The following is a 23,946-nucleotide window of genomic DNA, read 5'->3' as shown; positions in this document are numbered from 1 at the left end:
AAAAGAATCACAACAAAGCAAACAGATTAGGGCTAAGCCAACAGAAGTCTTTGCTCTCTTTATCATCTTTACAAAAGAAGCGTTTACATTTAGGCAGCTTAAGTCCAGTTAAAAAAAAAGTATATTGAAAAATGTGGACGCACAGAAGTTCTAGCAATTCATCAAATGACTCTAACATCCTTTTCATTCCCAGGAGGGGAGTGGCTCACATGGTAAAAGATTTGGAAAAGCTTTATTTATTTTGGGGAAGTGGAGGTAGAGGTGGGGGAGGGAGAGGATTCTATTTAATGTTAAATAAAAAAGTGCATTTTAATTCCAAACACTTAAGATTCAGCAAACTGCTAAATACTCTGTTTGCTGTGGGAGATTTACTATGCGAAAGGCAGAAAAAGAATGCTCTGAGAACATTTACCCATTGGGAATATACTTAAATATGACAAACCACTAACCCTTCACTGTACAACTAGGACTGTTCCTTAGTGTTATCTTACTGATCTTTGATTTGTCCAACCGTTATCTATGAAATACTCTTGAGTTAGCAGTATTTGAATATGTTGGATTTTATAATTTAAATAACCAATATATGTGTGGCTATGATTATAACAATTGCCAAATACATAACAACTGCATGACAGAAACCTTTGTATTTTAGCAAAAAGTTAGGGTAGAGGACATTTATTTACAAGCAACAAAAATGGCTTCTGTTGATAATAAGAATAATTACTGTCATGAAGTCATAAAAGATAAAGAGAAACATATATTACAGCCAGAAAGCAAGAGCACGACACAAACTCAGGATATGTTTTTGGTGATCAACTGTTCAACTTAGAATATCAACAATGAGGGAGTAGTTTTAAATTTACAGTTATACTGAAGAGCACTGGATTTTATAAATTCGTAATTTAGACATATTCTATGTTTCTCAGCAAAACTGCAAATTGAAAATAAGCATTTTCAATATAGCCAGTGATCTAGCTGAAGGAGGACTTTATAGTCTGAAATGTTCTAAAATTTGTTCTTAATTACCTTGTTCACATTTTACACAATTAAATTTCCATCGAAGGATTTTGCATTTAGATTGCGCACTGCAGTTAAACCTCTATTTTATAGAAATCCAGCAGCCACTTTGGAACAGTCAGACACAGGGAAACTTTAAAAGATCAGACTTAACTACTGGATTACATAAAATTCCCTAGGTGAGATTTCATCCCAAGACCAATTTACACAGTCCTAGAGAGAGAGTTTAAATCATCTGAAACTATGCTGGCGAAGGACCATAATAAATATTAAATACCTCAAAATCTATCCTAAGATTTTACTTTTCTTCCCAAGTATCAATTTCACTGTCCTCTTACTGAATGGTTTAAAAACAATCCAAAGGATATAACAGCAATTTACCGGTGTTAAAGTGCTTCGGAGGTTAAACTGACAACAAAGGACACAGAAACACAAAGCGTCTTGAAGTAGGGTTTCAATTAAATGTGGAGGATTTAGTAATGCAGTACCAAAAACAAACAAAAAAAGGAGTTACAAATTAATTTAATCTTCTGCCTATAGTTTGCAGCTGCACTCCAAAGTGTCTAGGGCTTAAGAACAAAGCCTTGAAAGGCCTCGGAGTGAGGAAAGCTTCAATTTTTAATGTATAACGCCATTAGCTGATAACTTGTGGAATCTGCAACCCCTGCGGAGGGGCATAAGTGCGAGTAACAGAGACTGATGAAGTGACATATTTGTTCATGTCTAGAACTATGAGGAAGAGGGTTATTACTAACACCATCAGGCCCAACAGAAATATGCCCTAATAACCTTTGGGACCCTCCACGTTATCAGTTCTCACTACATCAAATATATTAAAATCAAAATCTAATTCACTTTAATTAAAGACAATTAGTTTGTTTTACTATTATTGTTTTAACTTGTATGACATTATAATACATTGCAAATTAAAGATGCAATAGTAAATGTAACGAAATCATCAAACTGTGTACACCTTTCCACCCAAGCCTGGTGAAATTAGCTTATCACTGGTGTCTAAGGAAATTCAAGGACAACCATCATTACATTTCATCCTAAAAAGAATATAGTGGAACCATGCATATATTTTCCCTATTCATTTCATACTTTTTTTTCACATAATGCTTTCCTATAACTCCAAGGACTTCTCTAACACAAACAGAATTATGGCCCAATGGAGGCACCAGAAGCTTAATTAATTTGCCCAAGGTCATACTGTAGGTTGGTGGCAAAGCTTGTTAAATTACTGAGAACTCTGGGCTCTACAGATGTTTTGGCAATGGCAAAGGCCCCTGTTTGCAAAGACCCCAGAGACTTCTAGTGCAGAGGGTGAACGACGGCAAATAATTCATGATGCCTATTCAAAAGGTGTAAAGTGCTCTGGAGAGCTCACGACATTTTCTTTGTGTAGAAAGAGCCTAAATCTGAGGTTCCCATCAGGAGTGCTTCTTAACATGTCCCAGTATTTTAAAAAGAACTACTCATCCTCACCAGAGTCCACTGATAGAAAGTAAATTTATTTTAACTTAAGAATCCCAGAGTACCACAAAGAAATAAATCAAACGTTTATCCATCATTCAGAAGGTCCTACATTCTATCCCACAGATTACTAATAATAATGGAGAAAAGATAGCATTACAAATAAATGTTTCTAATACAGTGGGTTTTTTTTTTTTCTTTTTAAATTAGAAATGGGTTTATTACAGTGGACACTTAAATGGGACTGGGGCAACAGTAATTCACAAGTACACTATCCTAATGCTGTTCCTTTAATTGCTTTATTTGTTTTACTGTTAAAAATGATTGCTTGCTGCAGTCTAACCATGAATGCTCAAAAGCATGATACATTGAGGTCTCAACCTGGGCAAACTGTACCTAAACTTACACTTTATTGCAGCTTAGTTCACAATCTTCACCTAATATAGGGTTATATCCCAGTGCAGCAGGAGGATAAATCATCCTGGAATATTACTCTGGCAAAGTTTAGCTGTGACTGGAGCATATGTGCTTTCGAGCCACTGAAGCAAAGGCCCATAAAATACACTAATTACTGGAAGTTATGGTCACTGAGTGATTGATAGCGCTCTGCAAGGCAACTTCCTCATTTTCAGCTCTTCTGACGGGGCTCATCCGCCACATAGCAATTATTAATTCATGACCCACCCCTCAGGCACTAGTACCTTTACTTCTAATTCTCCTGCTACCAAACTACTGCTGCAGCTGGACACTGTCTTTCTTCATTCTGATGGCTGGGTAAGGATGATAAAAAGTAGATTTCATGCTAAATGCTATTGTTTTGAATCTTTAAACATTGTTTGGTCTTTCTAACCCTGCTGTCCTAAAACACATAATTCTCCTTCCTCTCCAATAATGCTATTTCACTTGCATCATTTTCTTTTTTTTTCCCCTTAAAAGTTTCTGTGTGTTTATGCATATATATGTATATGTATGCATATGTGTATATATGTGTGTGTGTCTATGTGTTTGTATATGTGTGTATGTATATATCAATCTGTCTACACTGTATCAGACCAAAAACTGTCTGAATAGTTTTTTAGTGGAACACTGTGGTTTAAATGCAATATATAACTTCAACTAGGCCATAGTAAACATGAGGCAGCTAATTGATTAAAAAAAAAAGGCACCCCCTCAACCCTCCATTTAAATAGACCCGCTTTTGTAGCTTTGAAGACATTCTAATTGTTTCAAGTTGATTTCCATCAGTAGCTTCACTCAGAGCAATGCTAATTAAAATATCTGGGTATATAACTGAATCTCTAAAAGTCACTTAAAAACAACTGCAAAGGTCTCTTTTGATGGTGTTCTGTGCACTGAGAGGAAATTCAGTGAGAGACTCTGAATTAAAGAGAGATAAAGTTCAATCCTGATAGATGAAAGCAAACATTTTACGTTTCTAACATAAAAATAAATGTTCTTCAAATTTTTAAACAACTCAAAATGCAATACTAAGGGTGGTTTTCCTAGGTGGAATCTGAGATAGTGTAACAGATGAATAGATGACTCCAAGCTACCTATCCTTTCAGAACTTGTTTCAAATTATTCCTCCTCTTCTGTTGGGAGTTAGTCCCAGAAAACAATTTAGAGGACAAATTCCATACCCTCCCTGTTCATACCATTCACTGGGCAGTGTATCATATCCCACCTGGTAACATCTTCCTGTATTTCTAATGCCTGGTATATTTCACTTGTTTAAGGGCAATCTCTAAGTCATAAACTTTCATATGCTCTTCGTGACACCAGAAATAGAATTTTGCAGTAGGCTAACCATGAGCATTTGTTGATTACGATATACCCCTGGTTGGTGATGTCTCCTAGAGCTTGGTCAACTTGGTGATGCATGGCTTGGTTGCTTCTACCATTAAAGCTACAATACTTTAATAAACATAGTGTATAAACTTCTCAGTATTAGGGGTTGATAGTTTTGACTCGCCAAGGCCCTCTTACACATACATCACTTAGAATAATCACTTTCACATATTTAAGCATTATGATTGAGACGGCTTATTTCTTATTAAAGACTTAAAGGGGTACAAGAAGGGAAAAGATTAGAGTTAACTGCCCCCAAATTCATTTCACGTGCTTAATTCAATAACCATTTTAATCTTCACAGTAAGAATTAAGAAATGACACTCTTTCAATATGTTTGTATAACGCTGACCTGTGTCCTCTAACCGTGGGTGGCTTTAATCCTGGTAACAGTCCCTAGAGACCTAGCTTGGTGGTGGGGGGGCGGGGAGGAGGATCTCCTCCATTTCTAAACTGCCCACTGAAGTCATGTAGCTAAGGTACCTGAGAAAACATCAGTGCCGGGGTATAGTCTATCGAGCTTAAGCTAAGCCACACTTGTATTTCTAGACATTTCAAAGTCAAGAGAGTCATTATCAGATAATATGCTCACACTTCTGGCCTCTCTGTGTATTGCTGCTCCTGAGAGAAGGGGGAGGGAGGAAAGGAGAGGAGAGAGAGATATGGAGTTGCCATCCCCACACCAAGACTCCATGCATGCAGGTGAAGTCATCTTGGATTTTCCATTCTTAACCACCGTTTGACTATATCCTCACCAGAGGATGCTATATGGGATGGCTGAGCCCTGCTAGGATTCCTGACCCACAGAATCCTCAGAAAAAAATAAATGGTTGTTATTTTAAGCTATTAATGCTGGGTAGGTTATTAAGAGTAATAGATAACTGAAACGCCATCCTTGACACTGATGTCAGCCCTCCCACCCACCTGTCCAGTCCTATGTGCTTTTCCACTGCACTTTTACTTATCTTTCTCCCTCCTAGCTAAGGATCTCCTGAGGGCAAAGTTTGTACCCCTACTGCCAACACAGGGCAGCACTATATAATTGTTTACTGATTAGATGGAACTCTTACCTACCTGTTCCATTTTATTATAGAAGATATATTGGAGATTAGGTTAATTTTTGTGTTTCTTAAAAAAAAATAAACTAGGTCTTAGCTTCTGAAAAACAACAGCAACTGTACATTTCAAAACACAGTAAAGCTAAACCAACTCTAGGGATAGTGTAGGCAGCAATCTTGTGAAAAGCAGTGTTGACTGATGAGCAGAGTCACAATAAACTAGTCTTCCCCTTGATCTGATTTCTTGCTCATGTACATTTACCATCTCTCTCCTCTTTTCAAACCACTGATCTACTTCTTTTCTACAGCATAGTGGAAGAAGCAGACTTTCATCCAGAGTCAGGACATTTAACTGCTCTTCTGTGGTCTAGTCACTTAACCTTTTTAGAAAAGTCCTTTAATTTCTCTGGATCTCAAGTTTCCTTATTTGCAAAATGGGAACTTTGATGCTTATAGATCAAAGTTGGTAGAACAACCTTGGGTCCCTTAAATGACTGATTTTTCAGCCATTTCGCATCACAGTGGGGAGAAGCTTAAATGAGATAATGAATACCAAATGGCTTTAAGTGTTACGTACACATAAAGTGTTGTCACTATTCTAGAATGACACTGAGCAAAAAGATGTCAACAGTAAGGAAGAGAGGAAAGCACACTCCACTTAACATCAGAGGTCCCAGCTGCCAGTCTTTTTCTACAAAGTCCTAGCTTATGCTATACCTGTGGGCACAGTCCCTCTCTTCTCTAGACCCAAGCTTCCCCACTGGTAGGAGGAGAAACCTGATTTAAGAAGTCCCAGTGTCTCTCTTCTAGATAAAACACACTCTGGTCTCTAAATACAAGATAAGGTGTGTAATAGATTTTTCTAAATAAATGCTAAAAAAAATATTAAATTTATTATTATTCAGTTCAGAACCTAAAGTATGTAAAATGGCCTGTAGGATTTTTGAGAGGATTTTTAAAGCCGATTCCAGGTCACTGGATTTGAGTATTGATTGAACTCTATGAGCAGTGATTTTTACTGCTGGGTATCTTGAAGGCAGCAGCAGCGGTTGCTCAAATTATCACACTCAGAGAGTTTTATAGTTGACAGATGTCACTGGAACACTGGTCCCTTCTTATCTTTTAGACGTCAACTCAAAAGTAACCGCACATCACTCAGTTATCCCTATCATATGATGCTGTTCATTTCTGTCGAAAAAGTTATTATTGTCAAGCACCCTTCTTTATCATGTAGGTTCCAGGAAAAGCAGAGATTTTGTCACTTTCATTCCCAGTAATGTCCCCAGTGACTAGCACAGTGCCTGCCACATAATGGGCACTCAACAAAAATTTGCTAAGTGACTAAATGATTAAATGACTGCATCTTGTTTAACCTTATACCTGTCTCTTCTACAGTGTTTCTTAAAAACAAAAAAACAAAAAACCCAAGACAAGTGTTCAGACTACTTAAATGTCCCTAGGGATGGGGCTTTCTTTCTTTCTTTCTTTTTTTAACCTCTAAAGAGATGACTGCCTTGTTGAGTAGGAAGGGTTCAGGGATCTATCCTTGAGAAAACTCTTCTTTATACGGAATAGAAAACCATGGGCTTTTTATTTTTTGTTTTTGTTTTTCTGTCAGCTTCAGAAAGGTCAGCCTGCCAGTCATACAGCAGCAGCTTGCCTCTCCTCTACTGCAATCCTTCGAACACCAGACTGTGGGCTGTCAAATGCCTGCTTTGTCTTCTCTTCATTTCTTTATTCTTCATATCAAGACTTTGTTGATTTAATTTTTTTTTAAGTCCAAATTGAGTGTGTTTGTGTGTATACACGATTTGCACGTGTGCTGTTGGAAAAACTTTAAAATCAGTCTGAAATCCATCAAAATAATAAAATGCTTAGCTGGGACTGCTAGCACCTGTTCCGTCATGTTTTGTCAATCTCATGGTTGTTCACGATAGCTCTGAGTACAAAGCAAGCTCAACAATGCCTCATTCAGTGGGAAACACTTCACTTTGTCTGCCAGTTTCACATTCACTACAATCAGTGACAACCTTGGAAAATGCACGTTTAGGCATGATAATCTGAGACAGCTGGAACCCTTCACAGACCTTGCAAAGGACTGAACTAGTCAATCCATCATCTGCCAAAGGTCATTTTAACAACTCCTTTTTGCAATAAGTTATATAAAATTTTAGACAAAAAAAGACAATAGAAAAAATCAAGTTAAAACATAATTACAGAAAGGGGAGTGCGAGCAGGGGAGTGAGTGATAGGAACTGTAACATGCTATTTTCCTCAATATTCTTCAGTGGAAGGGAAGGAGGCCCGTGACAAGGATTCCAGCACCGCACTTCTACCCACTTTCTTAATCTTCCACTGAAACTTCCTTTGTCTTTGGACCCTTCAGCTTTAATCCTTCTGCCTTCTGATGGTTTTCAGCAGAAACTTCTGATCCATAGGTAAGATATTTCACTAGATGGAGCAGCAGACAACATATTATAATAAGATTCAATGTCCACTCATGTTCTTGACAATAATTATAAAAAGGAAGAGGAGAAAAAAATCAGTATTTGAGTGGAGCACACCAAATGCCAAGTTTTTAATAGTCGAGAGAGGCTGACAGCAGCTGCTCAGAGGGCACCCAGGGCCATCCGTCTCCCCTCAGATCAGGTTCATAATCACCAGGGGTTAGAAAGGCAAACAAAGCTGCAGCTGTAGACCCACTAGAGACAGTCGTGTCTCTGGGAACTTCTGTTTTTTGTTTTTTGTAGGGAAGATGGGGGAATAGGTTCTTCTGTATATTTAGAGGCAGGAACCAAGTCTAGATAGTGCTCCATAATTCTTTTCACCTGGTAAACATCCACTATCTGGCTGTTACTTCAAAGAGAAGCTTACTTCTCAAAGTAATTTAATGGGGTTGTTACCCTTAGATAAAAGTATTAAAAAGCCTAGAATATTGAAAGTGCCTTCTTTCAAAAAAATGCGTTTACTATTACTGTTTATCATCTGCCTCCTTCATTACACTGTGGGTTCAACAAGGAACATGCCTATTTTATCTACCAATGTGTCCCGAGCACCTAGTAATGTGTTTGGCACATAAAAAGTGTTCAATAAATATTTGAGGAATGAATTCTAATGTTATCTTTGTTCCACAGACAAGAGACTGACACCTGGAGTGGCAAAAGGGCTTGGCCAAGATAACACTGATTGTAAGTGGTGGTGCCAACATTTCTGGTTAACACAATGTGAGCTCTTTAACAGTTCAATAATTAGGATGACAGCCTTATTATCTGAAAACATATCATAGAAAGAAAATGACATACTCTTCAATACACTTCTCCAGAAACTTCTGTGAAAGGTACTGGGCTAGGTGATCCATGTCACTTTTTCAATACTTTTATTTTCATTTCACATCGCTCAATATACTTTATGTGTTTGCTTGTAAATGTAGGAAATCACACTTCATCTTCTTGATATCTGAGTCATATCTGATATCCATTCAACAGTATGTATACAGGCAAAATTAAAAAAATTAGATGTATTAATAGCTTCTCATAATTCCATAAGACAAGGTAGTTACATTCAACTATTTGTAAATTTTATGCTAAATTTTCCTTGGGAAAATTCTATTGTAGATGTCTACAGAGAATTCAATAATTTACTATTCTCCTACAAAAACTCACTTTCTCTGGGCAAAAGCACTGATATTACATCATTTAGAAAAAAGTTAGGACTTTTTTCTTCTGTAGAAATGCTAAGAAGGTGGTCATCTAAAATGACACAAATACTTCTCTCATATTATAAAATTAAAATTGAAACATTTATTTTGATGATTTCCTCCCCTTTGTTTTCTCTGTTCTTTCCTCTTGAAACTTCTGTTTTTAATGTTAGACTTCCTAAGCTGGTTCTCTATTTTCAACTCTCTCTTACTTGCTGTCATCTGAAAGTTCCTTTGTCACAGAAGCCTGTTCTTGTTTCTTAGATGCAATACTTTTTCTACTCCTCTAAGAATATTATAGTTCATTTGAATTTTTCTCCCCTGCAAAGTCTCTAAGCCCTCCAAATTGATTTCTTTTTCAGTTATTTTAGGTCTCTCTTCTTACCTTAAGAGCCTTCTTCAAATGTTTTGCTAAGAGTAAGGCATTACAAATCTGACTAGTAACTGTGCTTGTGGGTGGAGCCTATAGGCTGAGGTAACGCAACCTAGCTGGACTGTTTCCTTGGGAAACTCCCAATGCCTAGATCTTTAAGATCTCTTGGTCACATTTCCCTAGAGAAAGTCTCTTCCAACATCCTTCCCGAAAGGTCACCTTGGTTGCTAGTGTCCCAGGAACTGGGTGTGGTAAGACGGCTGGGAGTCTCCACATTTAGAATCTAAACTTTCATTTAATGCCTCTGCACCCAGTAATAGGACCCAGCCTTCTATACTGCCAGGTATCACTTATTTTATTCTCAGAAAATCTCCTCTACTCAGCCTTGCATTAGGGCTGGGGAGGGGTGACTGCCTGCTTGTGTCGAGTTAGGGAAAGAAAGTGTGGGTCAAACAGCTTAACTGTTTTGCAGACAGACTTTAAAACAACTCTCTTCTCTGGCCCCACCTCTACTCCTAGTTCCAGACACCTGGTATCACCAACTCCTGAGCCTTCTGGGTGGTTTAAAGGAAATCGGGTGCTTCTTTCTCTCTCGACCGCTGGCTTAGAATTTCAGCACTCTCGGTTCTGCTAAGTTGTTTACTGTTGTCCATCTGCTTTCCCACAACCGAAATGTGGTTGCTATTACCTCCTTTCCTTTCCCTTTTTTTTTTTTTTTAAACATTCTTTTATTTTTTTGCTCACACCACACGGCACGTGGGATCCTAGTTCCCAGACCAGGGATTGAACCCATGACCCCTGCATTGGAAGTGAGGAGTCTTAACCACTGGACTGCCAGGGAAGTCCCTCCTTTCCCTTTCTTTATGGTAATAAGTCTTAAAAAAAAAAAATCCCTTTACAGTAATTTTTAGTGGAATTTGAGGTGAGAGTGGAAGGTAATGCATTCATTCCATGCTTTAACCAAATTAGTAGGCTTTTGGAAGGTAATTCCTCTGAAAGAGAGGGGATAATGGCTTAATTTTCTCAGTGTGACCTTTCCAGAAGCTTTGAAATAGAGCTCCCATCTAAAGGCCCCAAGAGATTAAGTGATTTACCCTATGATCTGTAGTTTATCCTGGCTGAGGTGGAATCTGAATCTAGGTCTGATATTCTGGCAAACAGAAAACTCTTCTTCACATGCAAAACATTTGTGATCTATTCACCAAATGTTTGTGAGCACTTACATTAAAGGCTTCATTGAACTTTAACTCTGATCTTTGTTTTCAGAAACTGCTTTAAAACCATTACAAAAGTATGAAAAAAATTGAGCCCCAAAGATTTCTTGGGTACCCACTAGGGCAGTGAAACTGTGCTAGAGAATGTAGGAGATTATGAGAGAATCAGATTTAAATCCTGGAACAAGGAACTGTGACATACCTATAAATTAATATAATACAAAGTGAAAAATGCACATGCCACAAGGAAGATGTAGATGAAGGTGAGAAAAAGAAAAAATTACTTTCAGCTGGAGAGATCAGAGTTGGTGTCATAAAGGATGGATATTTAAATTGTATCTTGGAGAGAAGAAGAAAATAATATTTCATGTAGAGTGAAGAGCACAGCATAGTATTCCTTGAATATTTTTAACTTGGTAAAGGTAATTTTGAAGCTCACAAGAAAAACTCTGTCAAAACAACAGAACCCATCAAATCTTCAGAAGATGGTGCTACTTTGATGACAATGACCTGTGTGACTCTCTGAATGTGTTCTTCACCTATCTAGAGACATTCTTCTAAGCCATGGACCTTGCTTTCATCATTTAACACATCATTCAAACCACTTCAGTAAAACAGTGATCATGCTGAAGAGGGGTCTCAGAGGACTAGATGACACTCCAATTAACCAAGCGCATCGAGCCAGATTGTTCTATGCTTTGGACTCAAGAGACTGGTGGAGAGAGGAGGCAAACAAAGGCAGAAAGAGCGAGGACCCAAGTGAAAAGAGCAAAATGCATGCACTAAAGATGGGGCTTTCAGTCTGACTCCTGCAGAAAAGCCTGTCAGATTATTCACCACTGACCTTAATAAGGTTTATAATACCCCGCCAAAGAGAATCACAAACCAGAACATGTACTTGGAGAGCATACTCAGTGGGAACAAGAACACTGCAAGACTGACCTGGTGCCTTTTTAAGATGTGTGTGCATCGTCCTGGGTGCTGCAAATACAAGGCTAGAGGAGTTGTTGATTCATTTTTTGACCCAATTAGGACCAACTTAAAAACCCAGCTTTTCCAAATATGACTGCTTACTTCCCTCCCACAGATTTGTGTTGTGACTTGAATGACACAAGACTATGAATGGAGTAACTAATTAGTGAGAAACAACAGTGGGACTCTCTCCTCAAGCCATTTGTTCTTAGCAGAAGATAGAAGCAAAGCACAGCTTGTGAAATTAAGAAATTCTGCCCTAAAATGTTTTAGGTACTCCCTACCCCTAGGAATTAAAATCATCAAACTTGGTAAGACAAGCCCTTACTGGGTACACAACTCATTTTCATTTTAAAGTTTAGCCCTGAAGTCTTGAATAGCAGCAACCAGGGTGAATATTCCTAAAAATCACCCAGTCAACTGAATCAGTGTGAGCTTTCTATGAGAGTCAAACAAATATTCTGGGGCAGGATTAATCTTCCCCATTTGTCCTAGTTCAGAAATTCTGTACTCTTGTTAGTGGATCTCACTTCTTTTTTCTTCTCTTCTTTTTCGCATTTTCACACTGATTCTTGTCATGAAGGCTCAAGGAAGAAGTGCAATTAATTCCATGTGGGTTTTAACCTTTATTTCATTCTATAACTAATCCACATGAGGAGAACGACAACACATTTAAAGATCTGAGTTGAAAACCATAAATAAAAAACATAGAAAGGGGCCAAAATCTTCACATCTAGTAAAACTGCTGTGCTCTAGTCAAGCTGAATAATCTCACTTTTTCCCTTAAGGGTAATTTCCATCTTTATGTTACTTCTGCCAACTCCAAATGCCACAGAGAGCTGACAAAATTCTGGAAAAGACCCACTTTATTCCACAGAGGGAATTGAGAGGAGATGGGGGCAGTTCTGTCCGTGGATAAAAGATAGCCTGATGTTGAAGGTTCTTTGCTTAAGGCACAGATGTACCTGTGACTTTTTTAATGGCACATTTTAGTGGCATGTAGCATCATCTTTTATGAAAGAGTGTGGCGAGAGGCCTTGTTATGACTCCCCATGGGGACTGTGACAGCACATTAACAAGAGAAGGGGCGGTATGAAGAAAGCAAGCAAGGGTGAACCTTGTATTTTAGGAGTTTAAAGCAATGAAGGCAGCCTTCTGACTCTTGTATCACCAAACCTCAGGGATTTTATGAAATTTATGGAATTTGTGGGGGCAGTGCTAAGTAGAGGCAGAAGGGATAGAAAACTCTAGTTCCTGTTTTGTGGCTCAGAGTACTTCATAAGCATCTTTACCAGCGACTTTGTCACACTGCCCTGGGCTTTAGGTGTCTGTTTTCTCTATCAGAGGCAGGCTTTTCTCAGCTTTGTGTGCTCCACTCTCCAAGGCTTAGCCACATGGTAAGTGCTTAAACAATAATTATTGAATGAATGAAAGGTTCTACTCTTTGGAGTGCACATCTAGAAGGGGATGCACTCTCAAACACTGTTGAGAGCCACACTTCTCTCACTCTACAGTGATTTTAAACAGGATGTACCACACCTATTTCAAGCTTACTATGGTGAAAACAAAGATGAAACTGGCCCTCCAGTGCTTTTTCTGGACTAACTTCCCACTCCCTTCAGGTAATGTTCTCATCCCATGTGCTCCTAAAAAAGAACTTTGGGGTTCTCTTCATGGTTGAATCACACACAACTTCTTATCTATGGACTCAAAACCTCCAACTCCCATTCCCTAGCACATATATTTTTGTTACCTTGTACCCCAAATGAATTTGGTATAAAACACATGCTGGGGCCTTACTCTCCTCTCTGAAGACCTAGTCCAGCACCTGTGTTTGGTCATTTGTTCTCACTTGCCTGTCTGGTGGCTCATAAACTCCCGGAATACAGAAACTACGATCACATAGTTCCTTTCAACAGGGTTTAGTTAAGCGTCACACACAAAGCGGTGCTCAGCAACCCTTTCTGATAATCATAATCAGACTGCGCTTTACATCCTCTAAGGCAATCTCCTCCTCCTTCTGATCTAACATCTGGCTCCGCACCACCCATTTTAAAACGCAGGGAGCAGCAAAACACCTAACCTTCTTGGTCCTCACTCCTAACCAGTGGTCCTGTTCTACGCGTCACTTTACTACATGAGCCAACACGCTCCTTCTGGCATTCAGGTGTCCCACACTCGATGACAATTTTTCACACAGTTCCTTATACTTTAATCCTCCTCAGTCTTAGAATTTCAATGAGTCTGTTTCCTCCAGCCTTCTAAAAACCATTCAATAGTTAAAATCCAGGATAAATGAACATGGTCAACAAAACCCGAATATATCAATGGCACTCTCCCTCCCTAAACATGTCTCTTTTTATTACTTTTTGTAGCTCTAGTGCCCAGCAAAATACCGGCAGACATATGTTTCAGTATGCAACATAAATATGTCCTACTTTTTAAGCATCTATCTAGCTAGCTATCTAGCTATCTAGTTGCCTATCTATCTTAACTAATCTCCCTGTTTCCATGATCACCCCTCTACATTCTGTGCTCCACAGAGCACCCAGTTATCCTTTGAAAATGTCATTCAGATCATTTACTCTCAGAGTAACATCTAAAGTCCTTACCACGGCCTACAAGGCTGTATATGATCTGGCCCCTGGCTACCTCCCTGCCTGTATTTTTCCCTTGCTAACTCCACTCTAGTCACCGGGTATCTCTGCTTTCCTTAAATATGCCAAACACACTCCAGCTTAGTACCTCTGTATTTGCTGTTGCCTGATGGCTCCCTCACACCATTCAAGTCGCTGCTCAAAGGCTGTTTTATCAGAAAGGACTACTCCACTTCATTTCTCCCCACAGGACTTACCACCACCTGACAAATTACACATTTAGTTATTCTTCTGTTTTCTGTCCTTAACGCCTCACCCCTCACCAAATGCAACTTTAAGAGAATCAAGAATGGAGTGTGTTTCTTGGGGTGGGATGAACTGGGAGATTGGGATTGCCATATATACATTACTAATAAGAAAGAAATATCAAATCAGACACACACACAAAAGAATGGCTTGTCCTTCATTACTATGTCCCCATTGCCTATCTAGTAGATACAGCAGGAGCTCAATACATGAATGAAGAATGTGGAAGGAAGGAATGGTGAATATGTACCTGTGCTCTAAATCATAAATCTATTAGTTATACTGTCTGACAGTATAGAATGTTATGTCTGACAGTCACAGAATGTTAGTCTGGAAAGGGGCTTAGAGATTATTTTACAGATGAAAAAACTGAGGGCCCAAAGTGAGGGACAGTGGCTTGCACAGGGCCACCTAGAAAACCAGTATCAAAGCTGGAACTGCAATCCAGGTCTTTCATTCCCAGTCTAGGAGTCTTATCTTTACACCATGTAACTTCTCAAATGTTCTACACTATATCTGGTCTTTTATCAAATACATTCAATGACAATGACTTAAACTATGCAAAGGGAAATTATATAACAGCAAGAGCTGAGTGCCACAAATCAAAAGTACTAGTTTTCCCTGAAACAGGCTAACTGGACAAGCCCTTCAGGATTCTGTTGGGAGACTCAGCTCTGAGCATCTGTCCACCGGTATTGCTAACCTCTCAGCTGATGCATACATATTGTATTTCCTCTTAGATTCTCTTTCACGAAGAAGCAGAATATGGTTAAATAAACACTGAATACTTTATTTTTGCTTTCTTTCCATAGTGCAGGTGAACTGAGTCTGAAGATATCCTCTTAGAAATTCAGCTGCATTCATGCATTACAAAAATCACAGAAAAAGTATTTGACCAAAAAAAAAAAAGTGATGAAATCATGACTGCAACTTTATCCATGATCTTATTTAAGGAGTTCTTTCTACTTGTTAAAGAGTCCTCCTTTATCTGAATCAATGCTAGTAAGATACAATTCTTGAAGCACTGGTGAACATCTAGACTCTATACTACTGTAACTCACACTGAGCCAAATGTCTTTCTAATATAAATCCTATGCATTTCCTTATAGATAAATGATTACTGTACAGAAACCTTAGCACAGAGCTCTAGTGGGGCTACATGTCACATACTAAGATAAAGTCCATTCTAAATACACTATAAAGAGTAAAGATATTAAAATTGTGCTAAATACACACACCTAAGCTCCTCCAAATTATATCACACCCAGTCCCCCAACACATGCTATGATTCTACTAGAACAAGGTGTTTTTTTTTCTTTCTAAACAAACACACAAAAATTATACATCCAAATGAGTAGGGCTGTATTCTTTAATAAAGTAATCACCTCTGGAAGTTATATATGCATTCCAACAAGGCTACTATCACATATAATTTTTATGGAATTTCTCTTTCAAAACACAGGTTCTCCACATTTAGTGTGCATCAGGACCACACTGGAAACATATTAATAATGCTGATTCTTACAGGTCTGAATTTAATTGGTCTTAGACAGAGTCTGGGAACCTGTATTTTTAAGGAGCACTCCAGATGTTTTACACAGGTGATCTGTCAGAAATAGCACTTTAGAAGAGTCGGCTCACAAGCCACGAGAGGGTATCAAAATAAGGAGTACTGAGTTAAACTCTGTTTACATATACAAATAATACACTGGAGGTTCAACTTTTTATTTTTTTCAAAATCTTCATTCTTCCTGATAGAACATATTAGTACAGATATACACAGAAGCATCTATTTGCAAACAACATACCTCCATAAAAGAGATTCCTAAGCTCCAGACATCAGAATGGATACCATACTGCTCCCCCGAAATTCTTTCAGGCTGTAAGAAAACAGAAGGGAGCTTGTGAGTTGATGTAAGCTACTCCAGGAAACACACACACTAATGTGAGCTCAGCCAAGGCAGAATGCCATCAATATCTGCATGGCACATTACGAAAAGAAAAACAATTTTATATGTATGTGTATTATATAGATAATACATAGAAACTATATAGGTAATATAGATATATTAGATATAATCTCATTGAATCCTCACAAAGACCCTGTGAGGGGAACTTTATCATCTTTATTTACAGATAAAGAAAATGAAGGCTCACATTAGTGAAATAATTTAGGCAAAGTCCTAAACTAGTAAATGAGCTGAGGCTTGAACTCAGACCAAATCGAGTGGTCTTAGTTGTGGAGTGACAAATTCTAGAACATTATATAATGTTATCACTTATTTGCATTTTGAGAGATGGGTCTGAATTACTAGGAATTCTGTTATTTTAAACTTTTTAATTTCAAAATAATATTAAACTTCTCGGAAAGTTGAAAGATTAAGACTAGTATAAAGAACTTTGCCCAGATTCACCTACTACTCAACATTATATCCCATTTATCAGGTTTTGTTTTTGATATAAACCAAGGAACAGTTTGAAAGGTCCACTTGGGACTCTTGGTCCTCCCTTCAAGATATGTAGAAAACACTTGGTTTAACAATTACCTGCACACTCTCTACTTCAACAGGAATAATTCCACACTGAAGTGGGTGCTGCCTGGTCTCTCTATTCCTCCAGGATTTGGCATTCAGTAAGGTACTTCACAGAAGTCTTTACTGAATGAACACAGGAACAAATGAACAAGAGAAACTGAGGTCTCGCTGAGATGGAATGGGTGCTCAAGGTTACAGAGCTAGTCGTGGCAGGGCTAGGGTCATGACCCACACCACTTGGGCCCCAGTGCAGTATTCTATTCTTTGTACCTTCCCTGGAGTTTTTAGAAGCCACCATGGCCATCATCCTTCAAAAGTTTCCATGAGAGCCCTTATGAGTAACTGGGGTCAGAGTCAGACTGGTCTACTGCAGAGGGAAGAAATGGGCATCCACCCCTCACCAGCAGGGGATACACCATGAGTGTGGAAGATGTCAGCCAGACACTCTCAGGTGAGTTGGCACAGTCCTACATCTTGGGGAGCTGGCTTAGTTGGGACCCGGAACTTTGTAACCCACTTCCCACTCCCACCTACGAGGCTATCTCAATGCATTTACTGCCTTCTCCTGGGACCACTTTTCATAAAATTACATAAAGCCCTACCCGGAGGTAGCAGGATGGATTGTCTTATTTCCCTTCCTTTATTTATTTCTTTAATTTGTAAAACCCCTTTCCTACCAAGAATAATTCTTCCCAAGGGCCAAGTGTCATGTGACCATTTCTCCCAGCTGCTAACAGACATGGTCATTCCAATCCCCTAATACTTTTTCTCTTATGTCTTAATACCCCATACCATCACTTTTCAAGTTCCTCATTCATATCTGAATGAACCCATTATCCATTTCTAGCTAGACCAATACACAATAGGATGCATTCACATGCAACTGGCCAGCCAGTTACAGGAGTAATGCCATCATCATATGCATAATATCAACAACAATGACATCAGCACTTTGTGCATTTATTAAAGACTTTCCATGTGCCAGGATTGTTCTAAGTGTTTTTCATGCATATTTCACTTCAGACTCATAAACACCTATACTAGACTGGTACTATTATCATCCCCATTTAACAGATAAGGAATATGGGGCACAGAGAGGTTTAATTTGTACCCACTAGAAAAGGATAATAAGAGCTATCATTTAATGATCACCTAGTTTGTCCCAGACACTGGGCTAGATACTTTGCATCCTCTACAACTCATAACAATCTTACAAATATGATTGTCCTCATTTTACAAATGTTAAAAATGACTTGCCAAAGGCTAGAGCTACAGATAAGCATTAAGTGTATTATCTAGGTACAGAGTCAGGATTTAAATCCAGGATTCAAATGTCTAACTGCAAAATCAGGGTTGTTCCCTGTGTGTCAAACTGCCCCCAGAACTAGAAGTCAGAAGAGCCACACGGTAGTCTCAATCTGGTCAGTATCTCTCAAAATGCAGCCTTGCACTCATCACAGAATCACCTGAGGTGCTTATTACAAATGAACTTCCAGTATCAGAATCTCTGGGGGTGGCTCTGGGGATCTTCATTTTAAAAAGTAATTTCTCTGGGTGACTCTTTGGTAAATTCAGCTCCAGTCACTAAACATGTCAATGTTTCCTGCAGACGCGATGGTCTACCTTCCTCTTCTTTGTTTAGTGAATGTTTCTCCTATAGGCCCTGTTCAAGGGCTACCTTTTTTTTGGTGAAAACTTCCTCCACTCCTCAGGCAGAATTATGAATTCCTGCCTCTGTACTTCTTTAAAATGTTGCTCATATCTTTCATATTAATTTATTACACTGTGTTGTAATCATCCATTTGCTAGTCTGTTTCTCCTAAGAGGCAGAGAGTATCTTACTCATCTCGTACCCAGTATCATGCCTGGCACATAGTTGGTCCACCATCAATGTGTGCTGACTGAAGGGATGCAATACATGTTTACTGCACATTTGGTTTTAAGCATGAACTAATCATTAAATTCCCTGGAGTTTTCTATTAACATAACTTACCTGCATATTATTGCTATTCACATCCATCAAGAACTTCTAGCAAATATGAAGATCCTAAAATCCTCCAGAATTGTTAAAGAAATGACCAAATGTTGCATTCCTCCCTGTCTCTTCTTTCCATCCTCTCTCCCTTTCTTCATCTACTAACTGACAGTTATCAATATATAGCACTTTATTCAGAGTACAGAAAAAACAAATAAGCAAAGGTGGAACCCTCATACAAAATATTTTGGCAGGACCAACAATAAGGTTAAATATAATCATCACATTTGCCCACTAAACTACTAAAACAAATGTAAACTGTAAAGTGAAAATAAAGCATGGAAAAATTAAATTGAAAAAGAAAAAATAGCAAAAACAATAATGGTCACTGATATCAGAAGGCAAGTAGGAAAACTCCTTAAGGACAAGAGTCTAACAACCTCTCATTAGAGAAGTTATTCTTACAGTAAGCTAACATGAGATTACTGTTGTGATGCAGTGCTCAAGCACAAATGCTAGGTGAAAGCATGCTGCGAGTTCTACAAGTCTACCCACAAGAATCCGTAGGGACTGGGAAACGTGTCCAGGCCACTGAAACTGACACAGGCATAAGATAAGTTCCAATACATTCTGAATTTATAGAGCTGGGACTAGATGGCCTAAGGCTGCACAATTCAAATCTGTTCTCACACTTGAAGCCAAGGTGGCTTGCTCTCTCCTCACCCCTCTAAAACAAAACAAAATAAAACCAACAGCCAGGTACCACACTACTGAGAGAAGATCTGTGATGAACATTTTTCAGTTAAAAAGCAAAAGCTGGGTTACTTTCTGACATGACATTTGTCACTAATGTGGAAAGCTTAATAAAAGGAAAAACATGAGAGAGAAAAAGATGGTGGCGAAGTAGAGGGACGTGGAATGCATCCCTCTCCACAGATGCATTGGGAATGCACTGAAGGACACAATAATTCCCACAGAGAACCAGCTGAACACCAGCAGACGGCCTTGGACACCAGAAAGGACCTCAAGGATCCCAACATAACTGGTAGGGAGGCATCTACGACAGCTCAAAGAGGGTGAAGCGGCAGAGCTGTGGCAGACGGGAGGGAGTGAGAAACACACGGAGGGTCCACACCGCAGCTCAGCGTTCCCGGACCAAGACGTCGATCCACAGCGGAACAGAGGGTCCGGGAGCGGGAGTGTGGGAACCGGAGAGCTGGTTCAGGGTAAGAAACATTGTTGCCAGTAAGGTGAGGGACTGAGAGGACAGGAGGGAAGAAGTCCGCAGTGAGGAGTGCCTGCCCCTGAGAGCTGCCTGGCCATGATGGTGGCTGGATGCTGCGGGCTCATGGGCGGAGGGGAGGAGCCGCAGGCATAGCCTCTCTCTCTCTTTTGGCGCCTCTGCAACAGGCAGTGGAGAGACACCCTGTGGGCCACCTAAGGCGCTCAGGGATAACAAGTACCCTCAGGCCCTCGGGCAGGGCTAGATTAAAACCCCTTGGAACACGGGCAGCAGGGAGGCTGCAGAGAAAAGAAAACCCGAGAGAGGCCCAACTCTGAGACTTTCTGTTTACACCTGAGCCACCAGCGTCCGTCTGCAACAGGCACCTCCAAGCCCGACTGAAACAACAGTGTGCCACTGCTCACCCACTCCCAGGGGAAAGGAGCCACTATTGTACCCTCTCCCTCCCCACACACCAACGCTTACAGACGAACAATAAAGGAAGCTCTGCTGGTCACAGAATAATGCAAAAAAACCCAAGGTGAGTAGAAGGACACTTACAGCTGAGACTCTAAGGAAACAGAAATATTAACATTAGTCTGAGGCTTGGCCAGTCTTCTATAAACACCTGTATTGCCAGGACAAGCAACCCCAAAAGTTTGGACAACCACGAGGAAACAAAGAAACACCATGCAGGCAAAGGAGCAGGAAAAAAACCCACAAGACCAAATAAATGAGGAGGAAATAGGAAAAATGCCTGAAAAAGAATTCAGAGTAATGATAGTAAAAATGATACAGAATCTCGATAACAAAATAGAGAAAGCACAAGAAACCGTTCATAAGAACTCAGAAAAACAAACAGCAATGGATAACAAAATAACCGAAATTAAAAATACTCTAGATGCTATAACCAGCAGAATGACTGAGGCAGAAGAACGAATAAGTGAGTTGGAAGATAGAATGGGGGAAATAACTGCCACAGGGCAGGAAAAAGAAAAAAGAATAAAAAGAATAGAAGACAGTCTCAGAGACTTCAGTGATAACATTAAGCGTACCAACATTCGAATTATAGGCATCCCAGAAGAAGAAGAAAAAAAAGAAAGGGTCTGAGAAAATAGTTGAAGAGGTTCTAGTGGAAAACTTCCCCAACATGGGAAAGGAAATAATTAACCAAGTCCAAGAAGCACAGAGAGTCCCATACAGAATAAACCCAAAGAGAAATACACCAAGGCACATATTAATCAAACTAATGACAATTAAACACAAAGAAAAAACATTAAAAGCAGCAGGAGAAAAGCAACAAATAACATATAAGGGAAAACCCATAAGGATAACAGCTGACCTTTCTACAGAAACTCTGCAGGCCAGAAGGGAATGGCAGGATATACCGAAAGTCCTGAAAGAGAGAAACCTACAGCCAAGAATACTCTACCCAGCAAGAATCTCATTCAGATTTGACGGAGAAATCAAAAGCTTTCCAGACAAGCAAAAGTTAAGAGAATTCAGCACCACCAAACCAGCCTTACAACAAGTGCTAAAGGAACTTCTCTAAGTAGGACACACAAGAAAAGGAAAACACCTACAAATACAAACCCAAAACAATTAAGAAAATGCTAATTGGAACACACGTCAATAATCACCTTAAATGTAAATGGATTAAATGCTCCAACCAAAAGACACAGACTGGCTGAATGCATACAAAAACAAGACCCTTCTATACGCTGCCTACAAGAACCCCACTTCAGACCAAGGGATACATATAGACTGAAAGTAAAGGGATGGAAAAAGATATTCCATGCAAATGGAAGTCAAAAGAAAGCTGGAGTAGCAATACTCATATCAGACAAATTAGACTTGAAAGTAAAGACTATTAAAAGAGACAAGGAAGGACACTACGTAATGATCAAGGGATCCATTCAAGAAGAACATATCACAATGGTAAATATCTATGCCTCCAACTTAGGAGCACCTCAACACATAAGGCAAATGCTAACAGCTATAAAAGGGGACATCAACACTAACACAATAATAGTGGGAGACTTGAACACCCCACTTACACCAATGGACAGATCACCCAAACAGAAAATAAAGGACACACAAGCTTTAAATGACACATTCGACCATCTCGACTTAATTGATATTTATAGGACATTCCATCCAAAAATGACAGAATACACTTTCTTCTCAAGTGCACATGGAACATTTTCCAGGTTAGATCACATCTTGGGTCACAAATCAAACCTCGGCAAATTCAAGAAAATTGAAATCATATCAAGCATCTTCTCAGACCACAACGCCATGAGACTAGATATCAATTACAGGAAAAAAACTGCAAAAAGTACAAACACATGGAGGCTAAACAATTCACTATTAAACAACCAAGAAATCACTAAAGAAATCAAAGAGGAAATCAAAAAATATCTAGAAACAAACGACAATGAAAGCACAACAACCCAAAATCTATGGGACGCAGCAAAAGGAGTTCTAAGAGGGAAGTTTATAGCAATACAGTCCTACCTTAAGAAACAAGAAAATTATCGAATAAACAGCCTAACCTTACACCTCAAACAATTAGAAAAAGAAGAACAAAGAAACCCCAAAGTGAGCAGAAGGAAAGAAATCATAAAGATCAGAGCAGAAATAAATGAAAAAGAAAGGAAGGAAGCAATAGCAAAAATTAATAAAACTAAAAGCTGGTTCTTTGAGAAGATTAACAAAATTGATAAACCATTAGCCAGACTCATCAAGAAAAAAAGGGAGAAGATGCAAATTAACAGGATTAGAAATGAAAAAGAAGTAACAACGGACACCTCAGAAATACAAAAGATCATGAGCGACTACTGCAAGCAACATATGCCAATAAATTGGATAACCTGGAAGAAATGGATACATTCTTAGAAAAATACAATCTTCCAAGACTGAACCAGGAAGAAATAGAAACTATGAACAGACCAATCGCAAGTACAGAAATTGAGGCAGTGATTAAAAATCTCCCAACACGCAAAAGCCCAGGACCAGATGGATTCACAGGAGAATTCTGTCAAACATTTAGAGAAGAGCTAACACCTATCCCTCTCAAACTCTTCCAAAATATTGCAGAAGGGGGAATGCTCCCAAACTCATTCTACGAGGCCACCATCACCCTGATACCAAAACCAGGCAAAGATGTCACAAAAAAAGAAAATTACAGACCAATATCACTGATGAATATAGATGCAAAAATCCTCAACAAAATACTAGCTAACAGAATCCAACAGCACATTAAAAAAATCATACGCCATGATCAAGTGGGGTTTATCCCTGGAATGCAAGGATTCTTCAATACACGCAAATCAATCAATGTGATACATCATATCAACACATTGAAGGATAAAAACCATATGATCATCTCAACAGATGCAGAAAAAGCTTTTGACAAAGTTCAACATCCATTTATGATAAAAGCTCTGCAGAAAATGGGCATAGAAGGAAATTGCCTCAACATAATAAAAGCCATATATGAGAAACCAAAAGCCAACATTGTTCTCAATGGGGAAAAACTGAAAGAATTCCCTCTAAGAACAGGAACAAGACAAGGGTGTCCACTCTCACCATTATTATTCAACATAGTTTTGGAAGTTTTAGCCACAGCAATCAGAGAAGAAAAAGGAATCCAAA

The 23,946-nt window shown here is 39.0% G+C and overlaps 1 protein-coding gene across 17 annotated transcripts in view; it reads right to left on the bottom strand.

Moving 5' to 3' along the window:
- The window catches only part of MAP2K5 (mitogen-activated protein kinase kinase 5), a 262,400-nt gene that overhangs the window by 79,555 nt on the left and 158,899 nt on the right, over window positions 1-23,946 (bottom strand). For all 17 annotated transcript variants that reach the window (XM_057723002.1, XM_057723012.1, XM_057723013.1 and 14 more), the window contains one exon: window positions 16,367-16,438. In XM_057723002.1, coding sequence (XP_057578985.1) covers window positions 16,367-16,438 — 72 coding nt within the window. The remainder of the gene's footprint in view (window positions 1-16,366; window positions 16,439-23,946) is intronic.

Source organism: Hippopotamus amphibius, chromosome 2 (genome assembly GCF_030028045.1).
Source record: "Hippopotamus amphibius kiboko isolate mHipAmp2 chromosome 2, mHipAmp2.hap2, whole genome shotgun sequence".
NCBI lineage: Eukaryota > Metazoa > Chordata > Mammalia > Artiodactyla > Hippopotamidae > Hippopotamus > Hippopotamus amphibius.
This window is presented reverse-complemented; position numbering and strand designations above follow the sequence as displayed.